Here is a 24,380-nt window from a genome sequence, read left to right on the forward strand (position 1 = left end):
AAGGCTGGGGGGCTGTCAAGAGGCAGGGCCTGTTAAAGCCCATTGCGGCACTTCTTGTGTGATTTTGGGTCTACAAAAATAAATTTTATTGTATCTGGGCTTTGGGGTTCCATGATGGCCCAACTAGTGGCCTCAGTGGTTGGACTGGATTCAGAAAATGGAAGGGAAAGAAAAGTGAGCTGAATGCTCTCCATTGCACACAGATGAGCGGGCAGCTTGTGTTATTTAATAATTTTAGCTAAGCTGGCACTGCCTATCCCCACCCCCTTATACTGCCCCCTAAATGGCAAAAATGATTTACTCCAACACAGTACCAAAGGTACGACATGTTAAAGTGATATTTAACATTTTTTTAAAGTGATATTTAACACATTTAACACTCCTGGAAAAAAAGGTGTCAAATCATTAACACGAGCTCAAGTGTTTAGGAAATGATGAACTAAAGATAATTGCTTTTCTCCGCGTGTGTTTTTGTAAAAGGTATTGATTTTTGAAGTCCGATTGGGAGGTTGGTTTTCATTGTTTTTCTCCCTGAGGACTGTGACAATTTTTAACTCCGCTCACAAGTCCTCACATAAATACTGAGAGCCCACTGAACATTTTTTCAACTTTAGCCCAATAAAACAAAAAAAAATAAAAATGGCCAATAAAAAGCAGCTATTTGAAAAAGTGAAGGCGACTGGCACAGGGGCACACATCATTCTTCAGAAATCAATCGGATACTTTTCCGGTTTGAACCTCTTGCTGGGTATTATTGTAGGATCTGGGATCTTTATTTCCCCTGCCGGGGTGCTCAGGTATTCCCGTCTCAACGTCGGGGTGGCCCTGTCCATATGGGCGGCCAGCGGAGTGATGTCCATGCTGGGCGCCTTGTGTTACACAGAACTGGGGACGGCCCTTCCATCTTCCGGTGGAGATTATTACTACGTGAAGAGAGGACTGGGACCTTTTCCAGCTTTCTTGCTTCTGCTTGTTGACATCATTCTCTGCATGCCAGTAGCTACAAGTATCAAAGCCATCACCTTCGCAGAGTACGCCACCAAGCCCTTCTACACCGACTGCCCCACTCCTGAAATGGTGAAGAAAGTGATTGCCATGGCCGTGGTGATCATTCTAACTGCTGTGAATGGTGTCACCATCAAAGGGGCACTCTGGGTGCAGAAAATCTTCACCATCCTTAAGATGCAGTGCTTAGTCCTCATAGCCATTGGTGGACTCGTCGAGATGGCGAAAGGAAACACAAAAAATCTGGAGAATGCATTTGATGGAGAGGTGCCCACCGTGGCGCAGATTTGCCTGGCTTTCTACCAAGGACTGTTTGCATATGGGGGCTGGAATGGACTGAACAAAGCCGAAGGTAAGATGTGCTTTATTTTCAAACGTGGGCCCATCTGTTCTCTGTACATTGACTATGGAGATGAGAACATATGACATTTTAACTGTGCTTAAAAAGTTGGCACAGTGTGGTGTAGTGCTTTTGGCTTTTGGCACTCCAAACCCTGAGCTTGTGTGAGCAAACTCCAGTATAGACACTGTGTGACCCCGAGTGGGTCGCTTCACCTGCCTGTGCTCCAACTGAATAAACGAAAGAAAACTGAACCAATTGTGTCTTAAACTGGTGTAAACGAATGTGTGTTCAGGTGTGTTATGCAAGTGAACAGAGCTTGTTTAACATCTTCTCCAGTTTTGCCATGGTGGACTGACCTGGGTTCACTTCCTGGGTCCTCCCTGTGTGGAGTTTGCATGTTGTCTGTGTGGGTTTCCTCCGGGTGCTCCAGTTTGCTCCCACAGTCCAAAGACATGCTGGTCAGGTGCATTGGCGATTCTAAATTATCCCCAGTGTGTTCCCTGTGGTGCAGACAGGATGACTCAACAGGCCCTCAAAATTCAACTTGACCATTTTGGACAAATTAGAAGACATTTTGCTACTTATCTTGTGTTGTCTTGTTACAATTGTTCAAATGTTGTAAAAAACCACAGTATCCATGAAATCAGTTTTGCCCTGGTCTGACCAGCTATAACGTAAGAACTGGTTATTAACATTTGCCACGCCAAAGAGCTTCTATGCCCTGTCACCATTTAGGGAGTGGATGTGGTGCACTGCTATGAGGACTTAGGAGTCCACATCATTGACAGGCTGGACGGGTCTTGTAAAACAGATGGACTGTAGAAGAAAGGGCAGAGCAGACTCTTTTTTTTCCTTTAAGAGACTGTGCTCCTTAAATGTGGGTAGTGACACACTTTACATGTTCTACAAGTCTGTGATGACCAGTGTGGTGTACTGGGCAAGTAACATCAAAGACAGAGAAGTCCACTGAATCTACAGGCTGATTATGAAGGCACACCAATTATAAAAAGCCAGAGATCCCCCTGGGAACAACTAAAGTGCTGTTTATCATACACTGCCTTTCTTATCTGTCTATCTATCTATTATATAGTGCCCTTCAATTCTATCTATCTGTCTATCTAATATGGAGATGGATAGATGGATGGATGGATAGATATGAAAGGCACAACATAACAGAAAGATAGATAGATAGATAGATAGATAGATAGATAGATAGATAGATAGATAGATAGATAGATAGATAGATAGATAGATAGATAGATAGATAGATAGATAGATAGATAGATAGATAGATAGATAGATAGATAGATAGATAGATAGGAAAGGCACTATATAATAGATAGATAGATAGATAGATAGATAGATAGATAGATAGATAGATAGATAGATAGATAGATAGATAGATAGATAGATAGATAGATAGATAGATAGATAGATAGATAGATAGATAGATAGATAGATAGATCGGAAAGGCACTTATACAGGGTGAGGTCATTGCATGAGGTAGAGGCAGGGCTGGGGGTCCTTTGATATGCGATCCCTTGTAGTTTTCAGTCGGCAACATGCCTTGGTCCGGTGCACACCATGCTTTCGCTGTCTAAGTGTTCTTCAAAAACAACTAAAACATCAGTAACATGATAGTTAGAATTTGTTACTAACCCTCACCTATTCTGTTTCTCTTCTCGGTACTCAAATATGGCACTTGGTGCCACTGCCCACCTGCCAAGTTGTTTTGTCTGCCTTCCCTGATGGAGGATTGCAGGAATCGTGGGGTAGAGGGGTCCTTTCATGGAACTGGCTGGCCCAGCTATGGAATGGCCAAATGGGGCAGGCAGCTTGTTGGCTGAGGTCTCCAGGACTCTGAACAAATCCAAATCATATTATGGGATATCATCTCCTGTAGAATTCTGCTCTGTACTTGTAATATTTCTATTGCTCTATTATACTGTATTGAGGATTTGTTCTGTTCTGTCTATTGTATTGTATTGACCCCCTGTTCTTTTTGACACCCACTGCACGCCCAACTTACCTGTAAAGGGGTCTCTCTTTCAACTGCCTTTCCCAAGTTTTCTTCCATTTTTTTTGGGAGTTTTTCTTTGTCTTCTTAGAGAGTCAAGGCTGGGGGGCTGTCAAGAGGCAGGGCCTGTTAAAGCCCATTGCGGCACTTCTTGTGTGATTTTGGGTCTATAAAAATAAATTGTATTGTATCTGGGCTTTGGGGTTCCATGATGGCCCAACTAGTGGCCTCAGTGGTTGGACTGGATTCAGAAAATGGAAGGGAAAAAAAAGTGAGCTGAATGCTCTCCATTGCACACAGATGAGCGGGTAGCTTGTGTTATTTAATAATTTTAGCTAAGCTGGCACTGCCTATCCCCACCCCCTTATACTGCCCCCTAAATGGCAAAAATGATTTACTCCACCACAGTACCAAAGGTACGACATGTTAAAGTGACATTTAACATTTTTTAAAGTGATATTTAACACATTTAACACTCCTGGAAAAAAAGGTGTCAAATCATTAACACGAGCTCAAGTGTTTAGGAAATGATGAACTAAAGATAATTGCTTTTCTCCGCGTGTGTTTTTGTAAAAGGTATTGATTTTTGAAGTCCGATTGGGAGGTTGGTTTTCATTGTTTTTCTCCCTGAGGACTGTGACAATTTTTAACTCCGCTCACAAGTCCTCACATAAATACTGAGAGCCCACTGAACATTTTTTAAACTTTAGCCCAATAAAACAAAAAAAAAACAAAAATGGCCAATAAAAATCAGCTATTTGAAAAAGTGAAGGCGACTGGCACAGGGGCACACATCATTCTTCAGAAATCAATCGGATACTTTTCCGGTTTGAACCTCTTGCTGGGTATTATTGTAGGATCTGGGATCTTTATTTCCCCTGCCGGGGTGCTCAGGTATTCCCGTCTCAACGTCGGGGTGGCCCTGTCCATATGGGCGGCCAGCGGAGTGATGTCCATGCTGGGCGCCTTGTGTTACACAGAACTGGGGACGGCCCTTCCATCTTCCGGTGGAGATTATTACTACGTGAAGAGAGGACTGGGACCTTTTCCAGCTTTCCTGCTCCTGCTTGTTGACATCATTCTCTGCATGCCAGTGGGTATAAGCATCAAAGCCATCACCTTCGCAGAGTACGCCACCAAGCCCTTCTACACCGACTGCCCCACTCCTGAAATGGTGAAGAAAGTGATTGCCGTGGCCGTGGTGATCATTCTAACTGCTGTGAATGGTGTCACCATCAAAGGGGCACTCTGGGTGCAGAAAATCTTCACCATCCTTAAGATGCAGTGCTTAGTCCTCATAGCCATTGGTGGACTCGTCGAGATGGCGAAAGGAAACACAAAAAATCTGGAGAATGCATTTGATGGAGAGGTGCCCACCGTGGCGCAGATTTGCCTGGCTTTCTACCAAGGACTGTGGGCATATGGGGGCTGGAATGGACTGAACAAAGCCGAAGGTAAGTTGTGCTTTATTTTCAAACGTAGGCCCGTCTGTTCTCTGTACATTGACTATGGAGATGAGAACATATGACATTTTAACTGTGCTTAAAAAGTTGGCACAGTGTGGTGTAGTGCTTTTGGCTTTTGGCACTCCAAACCCTGAGCTTGTGTGAGCAAACTCCAGTATAGACACTGTGTGACCCCGAGTGGGTCGCTTCACCTGCCTGTGCTCCAACTGAATAAACGAAAGAAAACTGAACCAATTGTGTCTCAAACTGGTGTAAACAAATGTGTGTTCAGGTGTGTTATGCAAGTGAACAGAGCTTGTTTAACATCTTCTCCAATTTTACCTTGGTGGATGACCTGTACCCATGCCAGGCTCCCTCAAGCTTGTTGTAATAAAGGATGTCCGACCGTAATCAGAATATAAGTTTAATATGTCATTGTGCTCTGTGCAAATATTTTAAATCTACTTTTCTTGCTGTGTGGGTGGCACAGTGGGTAGCGCTGCTGCCTCGCAGTTGGGAGACCTGGGGACCTGAGTTCCCGGGTCCGCCCTGCGTGGAGTTTGCATGTTCTCCCCGTGTCTGCGTGGGTTTCCTCCGGGCGCTCTGGTTTCCTCCCACAGTCCAAAGACATGCAGGTTAGGTGGATTGGCGATTCTAAATTGGCCCTAGTGTGTGCTTGGTGTGTGGGTGTGTTTGTGTGTGTCCTGCGGTGGGTTGGCACCCTGCCCAGGATTGTTTCCTGCCTTGTGCCCTGTGTTGGCTGGGATTGGCTCCAGAAGACCCCCGTGACCGTGTGTTCGGATTCAGCAGGTTGTAAGATGGATGGATGGACGGATTTTCTTGCTGTGTGGCGCAGTGGTAGCCGATCTGTCTATCTATCTATTATACAGTGTCCTTCAATTCTATCTATCTAATATAGAGATGAATGGATGGATGGATACATGTGAAAGGCACAACATAACAGATAGATAGATAGATAGATAGATAGATAGATAGATAGATAGATAGATAGATAGATAGATAGATAGATAGATAGATAGATAGATAGATAGATAGATAGATAGATAGATAGTACAGTCGCTAAACTTTATGTGCCCTCCTTCAGTTTTGACTGCTGTTATTACACAACACATAGATAAAAAGATAGATAGTGCTTTATCTATCTATCTATATATAATTTGATATATATATATATCTATATATATTTATATAATTTGAGATATATATATATATATATATATATATATATATATATATATATATATATATATATATATATATATATATATATATTTAGAGAGAGAGAGAGACAGTGTTACAACTCTACAGGTGCAAGCCAGACTACGAATGCTATGAATGTAATTACTCCACTCTCCAGGCTGTCAAATAAACAAACTACACGCCGTGGCACAATGTAAAGGGGCTTCACCTCTGACATCCGAGGTTCGATCCCCGCGAGAGGGGTGCAGTGAGTGTGTATGCCTGATGAGCACAAATGAGGGTGAAATACGTGTCACATACTCTTTGCATTATTTGACAGTAAACTATGCAACATTCTATGATCTGCTACTCGCAACTGAGAAGGGCTTGGCGGATGTTTGTTGACTTGCAGACCAACCACATGCGTTACCTGGTAGGTAACCACCCATACAATCAGATTGTGTTTCAGACTACGAATGCTATGAATATATATATATATATATATATATATATATATATATATATATATATATATATATATATATATATATATATATATATATATAAATATCTAGCTGTGCTACCCTTCTAAGATGGGCTGAAAGTAATCAGTGCATACCTCACCATTCACATTTGCAGTACACCATGTATTGGACCATATTTTGTAATGCATGTAGTAAAATGCATTGCATTTTCTATTCCAACAGATGGTGCATTACAAACATTTGTAGTAATAAAATGTATTACTATAAATGTTTGTGAATAGCCATTGAAGTATCTATCTGTCATACAGTACCCTTCACCTTTCTGTTGAAATATCAAATGCAATGCCTATGGAAGGGGAAAAGCAGTGTTCATGTTGGTGATGCACTATCTGCTGGAATGACATATGCAATGTCCATCCATCCATCCATCCATTTTCCAACCCGCTGAATCCGAACACAGGGTCACAGGGGTCTGCTGGAGCCAATCCCAGCCAACACAGGGCACAAGGCAGGAACCAATCCCGGGCAGGGTGCCAACCCACCGCAGGACACACACACACACACCCACACACCAAGCACACACTAGGGCCAATTTAGAATCACCAATCCACCTAACCAGCATGTCTTTGGACTGTGGGAGGAAACCGGAGCGCCCGGAGGAAACCCACGCAGACACGGGGAGAACATGCAAACTCCACGCAGGGAGGACCCAGGAAGTGAACCCAGGTCCCCAGGTCACCCAACTGTGAGGCAGCAGCGCTACCCACTGCGCCACCGTGCCGCCCTGCAATGACCATGTCTCTGTTATATGCCGTTTTGGTATGGGATTTGTAAAAGCAGTGTTAATATTTGTAATGCGGCATCAGTTGGAAATTACGTAGCGCTTTACATAGACAGTAGGTAGCCATCAAAGTGGACGTCCGAAGGAAAATAAAGCAGACATCTGTCATTAGTGACAGTTCATTTTAATGCATTGTTTTGTTTTTAATTTATTATCAAAAAGATGATTATAGTACTTTACAAGACATTCAGAGCATCATACAATGTCATTTTTGCACCAGTACACTCACCACACAATAATTACTAGATTATTGAAAGAGAAAGTTGGCCAGTGAGGGACAGGGGATGATTAGAGGGTCAGAATGAACAGGCCATGGTGGGCGACTTAACCTGGACATCGGGTTCCCAAGGATACCCAGGAATATTTTATGTCCACAGAGAGTCAGGAGCTCAGTTTTACATCTCATCCAAAGTAAAACACAAGTTTTAGATCACAGTGTCCCCATTACTGGGCTGGGACATTGGGATTCCCACAAAGGCCACAGGGTAAGCACCCCCTTGACATTTCCAGCAGCAATCGAAGGTTTTTTCCATGGTGGTCTCCCATCTAAGTACATGCTTAGCTTCAGGCAGATGACCTCTTCTGAAGTTCAGGTGACAGATCTGCTGGTGTATTGCATCTCAAGGAATTTTCTGACGGTGACTAAAATGGAAATCCTATGAGATGTTTAAGCATTTTTTTTCTTTTCCTAGCAGTTTGGCAATATTTTTGTGTCTCACCAACCCCAACCTCAAACCCCCCCCAAAATCCCCCGCCCGGATCCTGTATGTTTGGAAGCCAGAAAAAAAAAAAAAAAAAAGAAAACTTGGTGTTTAAAAAAAAAAAAAACTCCTGCTGACATTTGGTGAAAGTGTGGACGTGCTAACCAACGAGCCCACCCTGTAAAGATCCATCCATCCATCCATTTTCCAACCCGCTGAATCCAAACACAGGGTCACGGGGGTCTGCTGGAGCCAATCCCAGCCAACACAGGGCACAAGGCAGGAAACAATCCCAGGCAGGGTGCCAACCCACCGCAGGACAAACACAAACACACACACACACCAAGCACACACTAGGGCCAATTTAGAATCGCCAATCCACCTAATCTGCATGTCTTTGGACTGTGGGAGGAAACCCACGCAGACACGGGGAGAACATACAAACTCCACGCAGGGAGGACCCGGGAAGCGAACCCAGGTCCCCAGGTCTCCCAACTGCGAGGCAGCAGCGCTACCCACTGCGCCACCATGACGCCCACCCTGTAAAGATTCCATACAAATAAAAGGAATTATTATTATTATTATTAAACTCAATTCCTCATTCAAACATTATCTGGTGATTTCAAGTCCATCCACATTTTATTTCCAGACGTGTTTAGTTCAGTTGAGGGTTGCAGAGCCTGGACATTTTGTAACTTGCCTGCGATTTATTTAGAATTTAGTTAACACCTTGTCTTTTCTTTAACCGGTTCCAGCCCATTAAACTGAAACCAAGTTAAATGGATAAAGTAAGGAAGAAGCACTGCAGAGGAAAACAAGACAGGGAAAAAGAAAACCGAGGGTGGAATGCAGCTCAGTAAGACCATCGGTTATTTCTGTGGGGTTAACTTTATCATCAATGTAATTGTTGGTTCTGGCATTTTTATTTCTCCTTCTGGAGTGTTGGAATTCTCTTGTCTCAATGCTGGTGTGGCGCTGATCATATGGGCCGCGTGTGGAGCTCTCTCCTTGGTGGGTGGCCTCTGTTACGCAGAACTGGGTACTTCAATTGTCTCTTCCGGCGGAGAATACAGCTACATCAAGCGAGGTCTGGGCTCCTTCATGGCCTGCTTGCTGCTTTGGGTTCATGCCATTTTTATCTTGCCAGCTGGATCCTCAATCATAGCTCTCACCTTCTCCGAGTACGCCAGTCAGCCGTTTTATCCCGACTGCACTGCTCCAGACTTGGTGAAGAAAATAGTCGCTGTGGTCGTTATACTTTGTGTGGCTGTGCTCAACTCCCTAAGCATCAGATATTCCTTACACCTACAGAATGTTTTCACTTTGCTCAAGTTACTCGCTTTGGGCATCATCTCCATCGTTGGATTGGTTTTCATTGCCCAGGGGAACATTAGGAATCTGAAAATGACATTCAGTGGAGAGATACCCACCATCTCAGAAATTGGAAAGGCCTTCTACCATGGACTCTGGGCATATGGAGGATGGAACACGTTAAATTATGTCGAAGGTAAAAAAAATTACTAAGAACTTCAGAAAAAGATCACTGAGTCAGGAAAATTAATACAATTAGCAATAATAACGATAAATGGGAAAGATACTATATGGCAGACTGACAGACAGACACGATAGATAGATAGATAGATAGATAGATAGATAGATAGATAGATAGATAGATAGATAGATAGATAGATAGATAGATAGATAGATAGATAGATAGATAGATAGATAGATAGGAAAGGCACTATATAAGATAGATAGATAGATAGATAGATAGATAGATAGATAGATAGATAGATAGATAGATAGATAGATAGATAGATAGATAGATAGATAGATAGGAAAGGCACTATATAATAGATAGATAGATAGATAGATAGATAGATAGATAGATAGATAGATAGATAGATAGATAGATAGATAGATAGATAGATAGATAGATAGATAGATAGGAAAGGCACTATATAATAGATAGATAGATAGATAGATAGATAGATAGATAGATAGATAGATAGATAGATAGATAGATAGATAGATAGATAGATAGATAGATAGATAGGAAAGGCACTATATAATAGATAGATAGATAGATAGATAGATAGATAGATAGATAGATAGATAGATAGATAGATAGATAGATAGATAGATAGATAGATAGATAGATAGATAGATAGATAGATAGATAGATAGATAGATAGATAGTCAGCTGTATCCCGATGTCCTGACTAAACTGTCCACCATAGCCTGGTCATTCTGGCCCCCTGACAGCTAATGTGTTTTTAATGTATTGGCACAATAATGGCTGCCGTCACATCATCCAAGTGGATTCAGCACATTATTGGTGGTTTAAGTGGCTCGTCACTCACTATGTAAACACTTGGTAAGTAATGAATTATTATTAAATGTAATTAATTATTATTATAGATAGATACCTAATTCTTCCCTATCTAATAGCTAATGTGTGATGAGCATACTGGAGCAAATCCATTGTTCCATCCATTGGTGGTAGTTAAAATGGCGCCGCCTCTCTATGTAAAGTGCCTTGAAAAGCGCTATATAAAAGCAAAGTCTTCTTCTTCTTTTTCTTTTAAATGATACATTATTAATCACAAAGAGAGCATTCAAATGAACTAGCAGTAATGACTTTGTCTGCTTCAGTTTTCCTCCAGACCCCACAGACACCCATCGTTTAACCATCAAATGACAAGCTTCTTCCTCTTGTACTCTTAAGTCATGTCAAGTGGCTTTATTGTCATACCATCTGTTAAGAAGGCTGGCATGCCAGTTCATTAAAAAATAAAAAATGGATGTGCACAATCGCTCTGCTTTATCTGGAAGTCATTAACATATGGGCAGAATGGGCACTGGTGTGGGGCCCTAAGGAGCATAGGAGCTCACTATGTTTCTGATGCCTGTGTGTGTTTCTGTTTTTTGCACTATTTTGGGCCTATGATTTGGTAAGATGGCCCTGAGGAGTCCCGCTTACGAGGCAACAAGCCTGAACGTCATGTCGCAGTACAGTTAGCTGGACACTAATGTGTTTAGGGTTGACATCGTTGCAGTGTATGTAAATATAAAGTAAGCGTTCTTTTCACTTCACTTCACTGACTGCCACAATTCCGGCCTTGTCCTCCGCACTCCCTCCCTCAGCTGTCTTAAGACCCCCAGATAGTACTCTTGGTTGACCGTCTGACCCCTTGGTAACGAATTCCTTGTGCACGAAGCCTCTAATGTCAAAGAAACAATTCAACATCGTTTTCACGTTCGATCTCACCTGTCTGGCTTGTTTGGGCCTTGGTGAATCAGGATTCTTCCACTGGCTCGATGTTTGTTTCGTTTCAGGCTCATACCCGTAACACCAACTCTCGTCACCTGTTATGACCCCGGACAAGAAGTCTGGGTCACTTTCAAGCTCCATTTTCAAGTCTTTGTGCACACTGAGTCGAGTGTTCCGCTGGTCATCTGTTAGCAGACAGGAGACAAATTTGGCTGAAACACGCCTCATGCCCAGGTCTCCAGTCAAAATGCGCTGAACTGAGCTCCATGTAACTCCTGTAGCTTCTGACAACTTGCCAATTATGTAACGGTGGTCTTCATTTATTTTTTCGCAGATTTTTGCAATGTTTTTGTCCTTCCAGCTGCTTGAAGGGCGTCTAGAACGAGGCTGATCCTCGATGCTTAAATTTCCAATTTTTGAAGCGCAAAAAACATTCGAAAACTCTCACCTGACTCAGAGCTTCTTCCTTTGAAAGCCATCTGAAGCATTTGGAACGATTCCGTTGGTGTATTGCCAAGTAGAAAACAAAATTTCAAACAAGTTCTTTTGTTCCGTGAAATTCAACATCACTATTTTGACAGGGTCACGAGAAAAGCTTCTAAAAACAATGACTGCGTGACACGTGAGATCGTTTCACAGAGGCGTCCGCCTGGCTACTGAGTGGCGAGGGATGAGTGAACAAGCACTGACCTTTGATCCAACCCTCTCCACTCACCGTCCAGCCACACGGAGGCCAGTCTCGTTTCTTTTGGGTCGCCCCCTCATACACACAGGACAAGTGAAGAACAAAACTCTACTATAATCGATGAATAAATAATAGGCTAGTGAATAGATAGTAAAATAATCGAAACAGATAGTAATAAATGAATAATTAATAACAGTCAAACTAGTAATCTTATATATAATTTGCCAGTCTCCTCACTCACGTCCGTCCGAAGCCGAATGCGCAATCGCCTTCTGCGCAGCTGCCCGAAAAATCTTACGAGACCGACATCGCGGCAAGCGGCAGATTTACAGACACAAGTTCTGGTGTATGACAAAGAGTTTTAATTGTGTGAAACTCTTTCTCACATAAGCGTTTCCCACACCACAAACTATACTCTATCACTCCGCACTCCTTCTGTCTCTATTCTTCACTCCTCTGCTCCTTCAGGCAAGTTTTGTCTTCTTCTTCCCGACTCTGGCTCCCTGCATTGAAGCTGGCTGCTCCTTTTTATATAAAATCTGGGAATACTTCTAGTTCCCTGAGAGTGTGGCTTGGGAGAACTTCTAGGTGAGGTTGGACGCCCACAAACTAGGGCTGGCTTATCCCCTCAGCACCCCCTGGCAACCCATCACGGAATCCCAATAGAGCTGAATTACAGAAGTACAACTTCCATGAAGCCCTGTGGGTATCTGTAAGGGTACCATAAACCAGGGAGGATGCCACCTAGCAAGTGGGTGAAGACAATGGCCTGAATACACTGTCATCCTCTGTCAATCCATTATACTGGAGTCCCATCTGGGTAAAGATCCTTGTACAGCTCTGGCTGGGACAGCAGTCCCTGTGTGCCATCTCTCAAAGTGGCTGTACCCTATGTAGAAGACTGATGTATTCACTTGAAGAGTGGGAAGCGTGGAGTGGGAGCTTCTGGCACCCCGACACACTGATATTCAGTTGAAGACCGGGGAGAAGTTGGGGTGATCTTAGGGAGCTGGGGGTTGAATCCATCCATCCATCCATCCATTTTCCAACCCGCTGAATCTGAACACAGGGTCACGGCTGGAGCCAATCCCAGCCAACACAGGGCACAAGGCAGGAACCAATTCCAGGCAGGGTGCCAACCCACCGCAGGACACACACAAACACACCCACACACCAAGCACACACTAGGGCCAATTTAGAATCGCCAATCCACCTAATCTGCATGTCTTTGGATTGTGGGAGGAAACCCACGCAGACACGGGGAGAACATGCAAACTCCACACAGGGAGGACCCAGGAAGCGAATCCGGGTCTCCTAACTGCGAGGAAACAGCGCAACCACTGCGCCACCGTGCTGCCCGGGGTTTGAATCCCTTTTGGAATTTCATGCAATGTCAAATAAGAAAGAAGGGAGTGATGTTGAGGGTCATCAGAGCGGCACAGATAAGCGATCATTTAAGCTGGTACACTTGTATATGCCAAGCAGTGCTGGTACACAAAAACTAAAAATTGAGTCCTGGATGGGAGACCACCATACAGTCCACTTACACAGAACACACAAGGTCAGTTTGGAAACAACAATCACCCTGATGTATAAACATTTTTGGAGATATTGGGGGAAAACCACCCAGAGACCATCACCATCCAAAGCAGAACGATAAGCAGTAAGAATGTCATTCTCGGTCATCTGGTTACTCTGTGAAATAGAAATTTAAACCTTTTGGTCAAATTGTTTGTTGTTCAGAAGCCATATTAAGTTTCAATTTCATTTTGTTTTCTTTTAGAAGAGGTAAAGAACACCAGCAAGAATGTGCCTCGTTGCATCATAACAGCGGTGCCTCTTGTGATTGTCTTCTACTTGCTAGTGAATATCTCCTACATGGCCGTGTTGACCCCAAAAGAGATGGTCTCTTCAGGTATGTACAGTATAGAAAAGATGGACATGCCTTGATCACTTGCATGCATTACACTGGTCTGCAAAAAATATTTTTTGTTTGCTACTGGGAACTTCAGAGCGGCTCTTTATTAAGTTTTTTACACTGATTCCATGTATCAAATCGGAATTAAGCTAGCACATCAGGTTTTTGAAATACACATCACTGACGTTTTGACACTTTTGAATATCAATATAATATATCAACACGATATCTGGAGTTTGGACTCTGTCCCACCAAAATTATTTTGATGTGCTTATTCTGAAAACAAACCAGAAGACGATACCAGAGACACGTTAAAGTATATTTATGTCAATTTACCTCAATATAAAAGTGAGGTCAGCGTGCCCAAAAATGTTTGAGGCCCTCGCTTTTGTGCTTGTATTGCATATCTGTCTCTCTTTGCAAGAACTAACAGTAGTCACCCATCATGCTCGGAGTGAATTTTCCTCGATATCAGTTTTCCATCACCTTTATATCTTGATCAAATCTTTCCCTATACTCATTGATGACATCACTTAGATTTGGTGGAAAAAAGTCGAGATGAGAATGTAAAAAATTGGCATCTTCAGTGACATTCTGGCTCCCATAAGTTGATACACGTCCAGCATGTTCTCCATCAAGCTCAGCGTTATTCTCTGCTTTGTGACTGCCAAGGAAATTCTAGACAACCCGCATGAATGCTTCCCATGCTGCTCATTCAGTGGGCTCAGTTTCCTTTTGAACTCATCGTCAAGCATCAGTTCACGGATTACAGGAACAACAAAAACACCTTCCTTAATTTTATCTTCACTTTTCTTGAGAACAACGCTGAAAAGCTTCGCTGTTTCTGTCCATCGCCTTGACAGAATTTTCAAAGTAATGGTGAATCTAACGAATGAATGATATGTAATGTTATGTTTAACAGTAAAACCTCTACCTACTGAAGCGTCATGCCTGAGTTGTGTCATTATACTTTAGAGTCATATAAGACCTGGTAATCAGTAACAAATATTTTTTCTGCTAATTAAAAATTAATATCCATCCATCCATCCATCCTGTTCCGCTTATCCGAGGTCGGGTCGCGGGGGCAGCAGCTTGAGCAGAGATGCCCAGACTTCCCTCTCCCCGGCCACTTCTTCTAGCTCTTCCGGGAGAATCCCGAGGTGTTACCAGGCCAGTCGAGAGACATAGTCCTTCCAGCGTGTCCTGGGTCTTCCCCGGGGCCTCCTCCCGGTTGGACGTGCCCGGAACACCTCACCAGGGAGGCGTCCAGGAGGCATCCTGATCAGATGCCCGAGCCACCTCATCTGACTCCTCTCGATGCGGAGGAGCAGCGGCTCTACTCTGAGCCCATCCCAGATGATTGAGCTTCTCACCCTATCTTTAAGGGAGAGCCCAGACACCCTGCGGAGGAAACTCATTTCAGCCGCTTGTATTCGCGATCTCGTTCTTTCGGTCACTACCCATAGCTCATGACCATAGGTGAGGGTAGGAACATAGATCGACTGGTAAATTGAGAGCTTTGCCTTATGGCTCAGCTCCTTTTTCACCACGACAGACCGATGCAGAGCCCGCATGACTGCGGACGCCGCACCGATCCGCCTGTCGATCTCACGCTCCATTCTTCCCTCACTTGTGAACAAGACCCCGAGATACTTGAACTCCTCCACTTGAGGCAGGATCTCGCTCCCAACCCTGAGAGGGCACTCCACCCTTTTCCGGCTGAGGACCATGGTCTCGGATTTGGAGGTGCTGATTCCCATCCCAGCTGCTTCACACTCAGCTGCGAACCGATCCAGAGAGAGCTGAAGATCACGGCCTGATGAAGCAAACAGCACAACACGATCTGCAAAAAGCAGTGACCCAATCCTGAGTCCACCAAACCGGACCCCCTCAACACCCTGGCTGTACCTAGAAATTCTGTCCATGAAAGTTATGAACAGAATCGGTGACAAAGGGCAGCCCTGGCAGAGTCCAACTCTCACTGGAAACGGGTTCGACTTACTGCCGGCACTGCGGACCAAGCTCTGACACCGGTTGTACAGGGACTGAACAGCCCTTATCAGGGGGTCCGGTACCCCATACTCCCGGAGCACCCCCTACAGGATTCCCCGAGGGACACGGTCGAACGCCTTTTCCAAGTCCACAAAACACATGTAGACTGGTTGGGCGAACTCCCATGCACCCTCCAGGACTCTGCTAAGGGTGTAGAGCTGGTCCACTGTTCAGCAACCAGGACGAAAACCACACTGTTCCTCCTGAATCCAAGGTTCGACTATCCGACGGACTCTCCTCTCCAGAACCCCTGAACAGACTTTTCCAGGGAGGCTGAGGAGTGTGATCCCTCTGTAGTTGGAACACACCCTCCGGTCCCCCTTCTGAGGGGGACCACCACCTCAGTCTGCCAATCCAGAGGCACTGTCCCTGATGTCCATGCGATGTTACAGAGACGAGTCAACCAAGACAGTCCTGCAACATCTAGAGCCTTAAGGAACTCCGGGGCCCTGACACCAAGGAGTTTTTTAACCACCTCGGTGACGTCAGTCCCAGAGATGGGGAGCCCACCTCCAAGTCCCCAGGCTCTGCTTCCTCATTGGAAGGCATAAAAATTAATAATTTTTAAATAAAATGAATAATGACAAGGTAAAGAAGGAAGGTGCAGGAAGGAAAAAATCGACACAGAGCTAAAGTTTGGTTTATCCCCACAATGTCCCGGCTAAAACTGCCCATTGCAGCCTTGTCCATTCTAGCCCCCTAATTATCCCCTGACTCTAATTGGCAGTCTCTCTCACCCCTTCACCAGCTAATAGCTAACATGCGATGAGCTTACTGGTGCAATAATGGTTGTCATTGCATCATCCAGGTAGGTGCTGCACATTGGTGGTGCTTGACGTGGTTCCCCTTTTCCTATGTAAAGTAATTTGAGTAGTTTGAAGGGCACTATAGAAACATAATTATTTAGAATTAAAACCACATTAACACATTGAATGTGATGTATGAGTTAAGTCGTATCTCAATGAGCCTTCCTTATCAATATATTAGCTGAAAAAATTGATTCACAAAAGAAAAGAAAATATGGAAAATTAGCAAAAAAAAAATAAAATAAATGAAAGCAAGTCTGACCAGCAGAAGGTCAAGCCACTCTGGAATGAGCCCTGTACCCAGAAAGACACTGGTGTAGTCCAGATCACGGCCTAGGAAGGATCTGTTATTAAACAACTCAAAAATATCCAAGGAAGGATGAAGAGAAGAAGAACCAAATATACTGACGGACTGGTGCCCCTTCCTGGCTGTGTCTGGCATTGTATCATTGCCTCCATAATAGTCGTCAGCTCCCAGTAACCTTAAGATTGCAATTTGTGGATTTCACAGCTGATGAATGAATGATGGACACAGTATAAGTAGCAGACTAAATAACGTAAACTTATTTTTGTCTTGTTCTTCTCCACAGCTGCAGTGGCTGTCACATGGGCCAACAAAACCATTGGCCCTTTCTCCTGGATCATTCCACTTTCTGTTGCCATTTCTACCTTTGGCTCCATCAACGGCTCTATGTTCCTCCAAGCCCGGCTCAATTACGCCGCTAGCAAAGAGGGACATTTGCCAGCCATCTTGTCCATGCTGCACATCAACTATCTAACACCAGCTCCAGCCATTATCTTTTCTAGCATCTTGTCCATCATTTTTATTATTCCTTCAAATTTGTCCTTGCTGATGATCTACAGCGGGTTTGCCTCCTGGCTCATGGTGGGACTCACTTGTATAAGTCTGATTGTTCTCCGGTTCAGGGAGCCCAACCTCCACAGGCCTTATAAGGTAAGCAAGCATTTCGATTCTGTCCATCATGTTAAAATCTGCAAATATCTGGATATTAGCAGTAATAAGTCAAGGAAAAAACTAAAACACAATTGCCATGGAAATTTAGTGAAATTGACCTGGCCGGTGAAAATGAAAATTACAATTAGGGTGGGGGTTAGCAGAATGCAATTATCATTAACCATATCCGAATGGGGTACAAGCCTTCAAAATTTCATAAACCCACCCGCTCCTCAAAAGAGAACGCTACACCCTCTGGGGCATCTCATTACATAAACAGAGGATGACAACGTCTAGCATTCTATTGTTGTCCAAAAACCTTATTGAGAACTTCCTCTTTCATCTTTGTGTCACTACTGATAAGGTCCATCTGAGATGTTTGCTCCAAGTCTTCCGTACAAAAAATATAAAGGGTTACTCCAATTACTTTAATATGTAACTTAACCCATGTAGTTTGAAAATTTAATTCTCATCATATCGTAGAAAATGGAGATAACAAACTTTCTGATCGAATGGGCATCTTTTTAGACCAACACTGGACCACAGCAAACTATATAAAAACAATAGCATTAGCAAATACAGCAATGTGTGCTGGGCTGCAGCAGTCTCCATGAGACACCAAACCCCCTCCAACCCACAGTCCATGTAAAATAATATCTTTCGATATTACAATTCAGTTCTAGTATAGACAGCTTAAATTCATTTCCAGACATTTCTAAATTGTTTCCAGCTTATTTTGAGATATCTCAGGTGCATTTCAAGATATCTCAAAATACCTTCTTCCTCCTTTCAAGATAGATCTTATTTATATTACCATATATCTCAAAATAGTTTCCTGCCTATTATCAGATCTTAAATGCATTTCAAGATATCTAACCCTAACCATAACCCTAACCGCTCAATTTGGAATATCTTCAAGATATCTTGAAATAGACAAGAAGTCCCAATGAAAACTTAGGCAATTTTACTGGAAGTCATTTTGAGATATCTTTGAGATTAGTTTTTAGGTATCTCAAAATGTACTGCAATTTATTTCAAGATACCTTGAATGGCACTTGAAATATCCTGAAATGCATTTGAGATACCTTAAAATGAACAGAGTATCATTTGAAGGTATCTTGAAATCTTTTTGAGATACACATTATGGTCAAACATTTGAGGACACCTGGCCACCACACCTATATGAGCTTTTCTGACATCCCACTCATTACCCATGGGCATTAATGTGGAGCTGAGCCCCCTTTGCAGCTATCATAGCCTCCATTCTTCAATTTGCAATCCACCACTACCATGAGAAGAGAAACAGACCCTTACCTTGGCTACTAGATTGTTGAGCAGCAAAACAATGGCACTGGTTAGGACTGATTTCACAACTGCTAAATGTTCCTATAAGCACCACTTATCCACAAGTGGAAGGAACATCTCTCCACCGTCAACCAGCCATACACAGGAGCTGCTCACAAGATTTCCAACCAGGCTGTCAAAAGGTTAGTCAGCAGAGTAGCCCACAAGCCAAGGACCTTCAAAAAGACCTTGAAGAAGCAGGTAGAGTTGTCACAGAGACAACAGCAGGTAATGCTCTCCACCACCACTGGCTTTGTATGTGATTATCCCGAAAGAATCCATTACTGAAGAAAATGCATATTGAAGCCCATCTGAATTTTCCTGCATGGCATTTAGAGAAGCCTGTAGAATTTTGGGAGAATGTGGTGTGGTCAGATAAGACAATAATATGACACACTGCATTTGGAGGAGAAGAGGCTCTACATATGACTCTAAAAAATATCACACCTAAAAAATATCACATCTATAGTCAAGTTAGGAGGTGGGAGCATCATAATATGGGGCTGTTTCTCTTCTCAAGGTACTGGTGGATTCTAAATTATCGAAGGGAAGATGAATGAAGCCATGTACCAGTAAATTCTTGAGAAGAATCTGTTGCCATCCATCCAGAAGACAAGGATGAGACATGGTTGGACTTTCCATGAGGGCAACAATCTCTAAGATACTGCAGAGGATACTCTCAAGTAGTTCTAGTGGAAGGAAAAAAAAAAGGTGTTGAAGTGGTTAGGTCAATCACCAGACTTTAACCGAAAAGAGCAATTGTGGAAGCAACTGAACATCAAGATTCATCCAGAGTTAAAAGAACAAGCCAAAATTCCACCTGGACAGCACAGCACCTCTTTATCTTTCTTAATACAGAAAGCGTCTCTATTAGGACACAAACAAAGGCTTCTCCACCAAGAAATAAATACGTTTCAGGTTGTGTGTTCAAAACTTTCATCTGGTGTCATTCCACTCTTTTTGCACTCTTTTATGGATTGTAATGTTAGGATTTCTTTGAGTGTGTCGTTTTATTGCTTTCATGGCAAAGTCGGTCTAAAGTTCTTGTGTATAGCTGTATTGGAAATATGTTTAGAACATTAGAATAATCAAAGCTCACCATTCCATCCATCCATCCATCCATCCATTTTCCAACCCGCTGAATCCGAACACAGGGTCACAGGGGTCTGCTGGAGCCAATCCCAGCCAACACAGGGCACAAGGCAGGAACCAATCCCGGGCAGGGTGCCAACCCACCGCAGGACACACACAAACACACCCACACACCAAGCACACACTAGGGCCAATTTAGAATCACCAATCCACCTAACCAGCATGTCTTTGGACTGTGGGAGGAAACCGGAGCGCCCGGAGGAAACCCACGCAGACACGGGGAGAACATGCAAACTCCACGTAGGGAGGACCCGGGAAGCGAACCCGGGTCCCCAGGTCACCCAACTGCGAGGCAGCAGCGCTACCCACTGCGCCACCGTGCCGCCAGCTCACCATTCCTATTTACTTAATTCTTCTAAAATAAATCAAGTTGAGTTTTGAAAGTCCCTAAACTCATACTGTCTACCACACTACTTGGTTACTTATTCCATGTGTCTGTGGTTCTTCCTGTAAAGAAAAACCACCTAATGTTTGCGTGAAATTTCCCCTTAACAGATTTCCAACTGTATCCTTGATGAACTCATTTTAAAGTCACAGTCTTGATCCACTGGACTAATTCTCTTCATAATTTTAAACACTTCAATCATGTCACCTCTTCATCTTCATTTGCTTAAACTGTAAAGGCTCAGCTCTTTTCATCTTTCCTCATAATTCAACCCCTGTAGCCCTGGAATCAGCCTAGTCGCTCTTCTTTGGACCTTTTCCTGTGCTGTTATGTTCTTTTTGTAGGCGGGAGACCCAAACTGCATACAGTACTCCAGATGAGGCCTCACCAGTGTGTTATAAAGGTGTGTGACTTATACTCCACACTTCAAGGCGCTATATAACCTGACATTCAGTTAGCCTTCTTAATGGCATCTGAATACTGTCTGGCAGTTGATTGTGATGAGTTCACTATAACTTCAAAGTCCTCCTTTTAAGGTGTACTTTCAGTTTTGAGTACATCCAATTGTGTATTTAAATCTTGTATATTACTTCCCACATGTAATTTTTATTTCCTAAATGTAATGCTTTACATTTATTAATATTAAACTTCATCTGCCACAAATCTTCCCAAGCCTCTATGCTGTCCAAGTGCTTCTGTAATGATTCAACACATTCCAGATTATCTGATAATCCACCAGGCTTGGTGTCATTTGCAGACTTAACCATCTTATTACTTAAATTCCTATCTAAATCATTTATAGATATTAAAAATAGCAGACCCCTGCTGGTCACCACTCTTAACATCAGCCAATCCTGATAAGGTCCATCGCACCATCACCCTCTGCTTCCTGTGTCTGAGCCAATTCTGCACCTCATCTACACTCCACACCCTGAACTCCCACTTCTTTTGGTTTGATGCCCACCCTCTCGTGTGGCCTCATCAAATGCTTTCTGAAAGTCAAAATAAATAATATCATCTGCTCCATTCCGACTGTATCCTGTTGTCGGTTCCTCAAAGAACTCCAGCATGTTAGTAAAACACAACCTCCCTCTTCTGAACCCATGCTGACTGTTTATTAAACTATTGTTCTTGACACGTGTGGCTCAGTCTTTACCTTAATAATTGTGATGCACATTAAACTTACTGCTCTATAGTTGTTTGGATCTACCCAGTCATCCTTTTTATATAAATATAAATATACTTTTTTTAGTGAATTTCCCCTTGGGATTAATAAAGTATCTATCTATCTATTTATCTATCTATCTATCTATCTATCTAACAGGATATTTGCCATTTAGATAGATAGATAAATACTTTATTAATCCCAAGGGGATTCCAGTCCTTCTGAATTTCCCAAGTGTGCGGTAACTTCCTAAATTATGCATCCAGGGTTTATATTTGTACTCACTAACCTCCTTAATTATGGTTTGATAAATATTGTCTGGTCCTGTTGATTTGTTGGATTTCAACCTATTTAATTTGAGCAGCTCTTCTCTCTCTACAATTTCCAAATCCCTCAGTACCTCCTTAGTAGTCCCTGTTACTGCTGGGAGCTCATCCACTTGCTCACTTGTGAAGACCTCAGAAAAACACTTGTGTAGAACATCCGCTATTTCACTGTCTGTATCTTTTAATTCCCCTTTACCATTCCTAACACACTTCACCTCCTCCTTGAATGTTCTTTTACTAGCAAAATAATGAAAGAATCTCTTTGGGTCGTCTTTCGTATAATCTGCTATATTTTTCTCTGTCTTTTATGCCTCCCAAATATCCTTGTTAATGGTTAATATGCCCTATGATTCACATTGGAGTTACTAGACTTATACACATTACTTTTTAGGTTTTTTTTAACTCTTTATTAACCCACTGCAGAGTTTTTTATTTTTCATTTCCTTAAGATTCCTGATTTAAGTATGTACCTGTCCTGCTTTACCTTTTTAAGCCTGTTAGATAGATAGATAGATAGATAGATAGATAGATAGATAGATAGATAGATAGATAGATAGATAGATAGATAGATAGATAGATACTTTATTAATCCCTAGGGGAAATTCACATACTCCAGCAGCAGCATACTGATAATGAACAATATTAAATTAAAGAGTGATAACAATGCAGGTATACAGACAGACAACAACTTTGTATAATTTTAAGTTTACTGCTCTTCGACTGTATCCAAACTTAAAAGCATATCCCAGCCCACCTTCTGTAGACTTTACTGCATCTGCTCAGAATTTGCCCTACCAAAATTAAACATAACAGTTTTAGTCTTAGCATCTGTACTCTTCCAAGAGTTTAATGAGAAAAAACGTTGACGTGTTGAATTCTTATTTCCTCCACGGTATCATGTGACCAAAAGTGCACATCACATGAACTCATCAAGCCACAGTCTGTTTGTTGACTTTCATGTACTGCAAAGTTTGTCTAAAGCTGAGATTCATCAGTGTAACTATAAATATTCATAATGACATTATGGAAACTGTGGTGAGCTGGCGCTCTGCCTGGGATTTGTTCCTGCCTTGCGCCACGTGTTGGCTGGGATTGGCTCCAGCGGACCCCCCGTGACCCTGTGTTCGGATTCAGCGGGTTGGAAAATGGATGGATGGATATTATGAAAATGAATGAGCGCTTTGAGTAGTGAGAAAAGCGCTATCCATCCATCCATCCATTGTCCAACCCGCTGAATCCGAACACAGGGTCACAGGGGTCTGCTGGAGCCAATCCCAGCCAACACAGGGCACAAGGCAGGGTGCCAACCCACCGCAGGACACACACAAACACACCCACACACCAAGCACACACTAGAGACAATTTAGAAATGCCAATCCACCTAACCTGCATGTCTTTGGACTGTGGGAGGAAACCCACGCAGACACGGGGAGAACATGCAAACTCCACGCAGGGAAGACCCGAGAAGCGAACCCGGGTCTCCTAACCGCGAGGCAGCAGCGCTACCACTGCGCCACCATGCGAGAAAAGTGCTATATAAATGCAAATAATTATTATTATTATTATTAATATTTTGTTGTTTTTTTAAAATGTTTCACTTTTTTTATTTCAGGTCTTTCTACCGTTTGCATTTGTGATGGCAGCTGCCAGTTTCTTCCTCGTCCTTTCTCCGATTATCCAGGAACCCGAAGTGGAATATATCTACGGTGTGCTGCTCATGCTGTCGGGATTCATATTCTACATACCATTTGTGCATTTCAAACTCAAATTTCGTATCTTTGACCGGATCACGAGTTATATTCAATTGCTCATGGAGGTGTCCCCACCAGATTCAACAAGTGAATCCAAAACCCACTAAATTTTTAATTCACAAGTCACTGTAACATTGGAAATTTTGACTCTGATTGAATAATGAAAGCAGTAATAATGCATAAAGCACACCAGAAAAAAATTATTTGGTTCTGTCGTGGTATATGTCATGTTTAATCTATTTAGTATACAGTGTAATTTACAAAGAAGTTTCAGAGGCAGCATGATGGTACGGGGTTAGCCCTCCTGCTACATGGAGCCAGTGTTCTAGGTTTAAATCTGGTGCCCATTCTTAGGATGGGTGCTACGCCTTTGTGTTTTTTTTTACTTTGGTGGTTTTTGGTCTTCCCCATCCCTTACTTTATCACTTATTTTCATTTATTTGAATTTGAAGGAGTGAGGCTTCACACTAAATGAAGACTCTCAGGTGCTGTCGCCATTAAGCTGGCAGTTACCTGAGAGGACCATGAAA

The 24,380-nt window shown here is 42.8% G+C and overlaps 1 protein-coding gene across 2 annotated transcripts; it reads left to right on the forward strand.

The window, feature by feature from the left end:
- The first annotated feature begins 627 nt into the window (after positions 1-627).
- LOC114653858 (b(0,+)-type amino acid transporter 1-like) lies at positions 628-24,044 on the forward strand. 2 transcript variants are annotated; one of them, XM_051929275.1, is made up of 4 exons: positions 628-1,357; positions 13,780-13,911; positions 17,363-17,727; positions 23,712-24,044. In XM_051929275.1, exons 1-4 carry the CDS (start codon positions 640-642, stop codon positions 23,955-23,957), a joined length of 1,461 nt encoding a protein of 486 aa, XP_051785235.1. In that variant the 5' UTR covers positions 628-639; the 3' UTR covers positions 23,958-24,044. The 2 variants fall into 2 exon arrangements, with proteins under 2 accessions (XP_051785235.1, XP_051785236.1); XM_051929276.1 differs by lacking the exon at positions 628-1,357 and adding an exon at positions 8,869-9,544.
- The last annotated feature ends 336 nt before the right edge of the window (positions 24,045-24,380 follow it).

The sequence above is a fragment of the Erpetoichthys calabaricus genome, chromosome 6 (genome assembly GCF_900747795.2).
Source record: "Erpetoichthys calabaricus chromosome 6, fErpCal1.3, whole genome shotgun sequence".
NCBI classification, from domain to species: domain Eukaryota; kingdom Metazoa; phylum Chordata; class Cladistia; order Polypteriformes; family Polypteridae; genus Erpetoichthys; species Erpetoichthys calabaricus.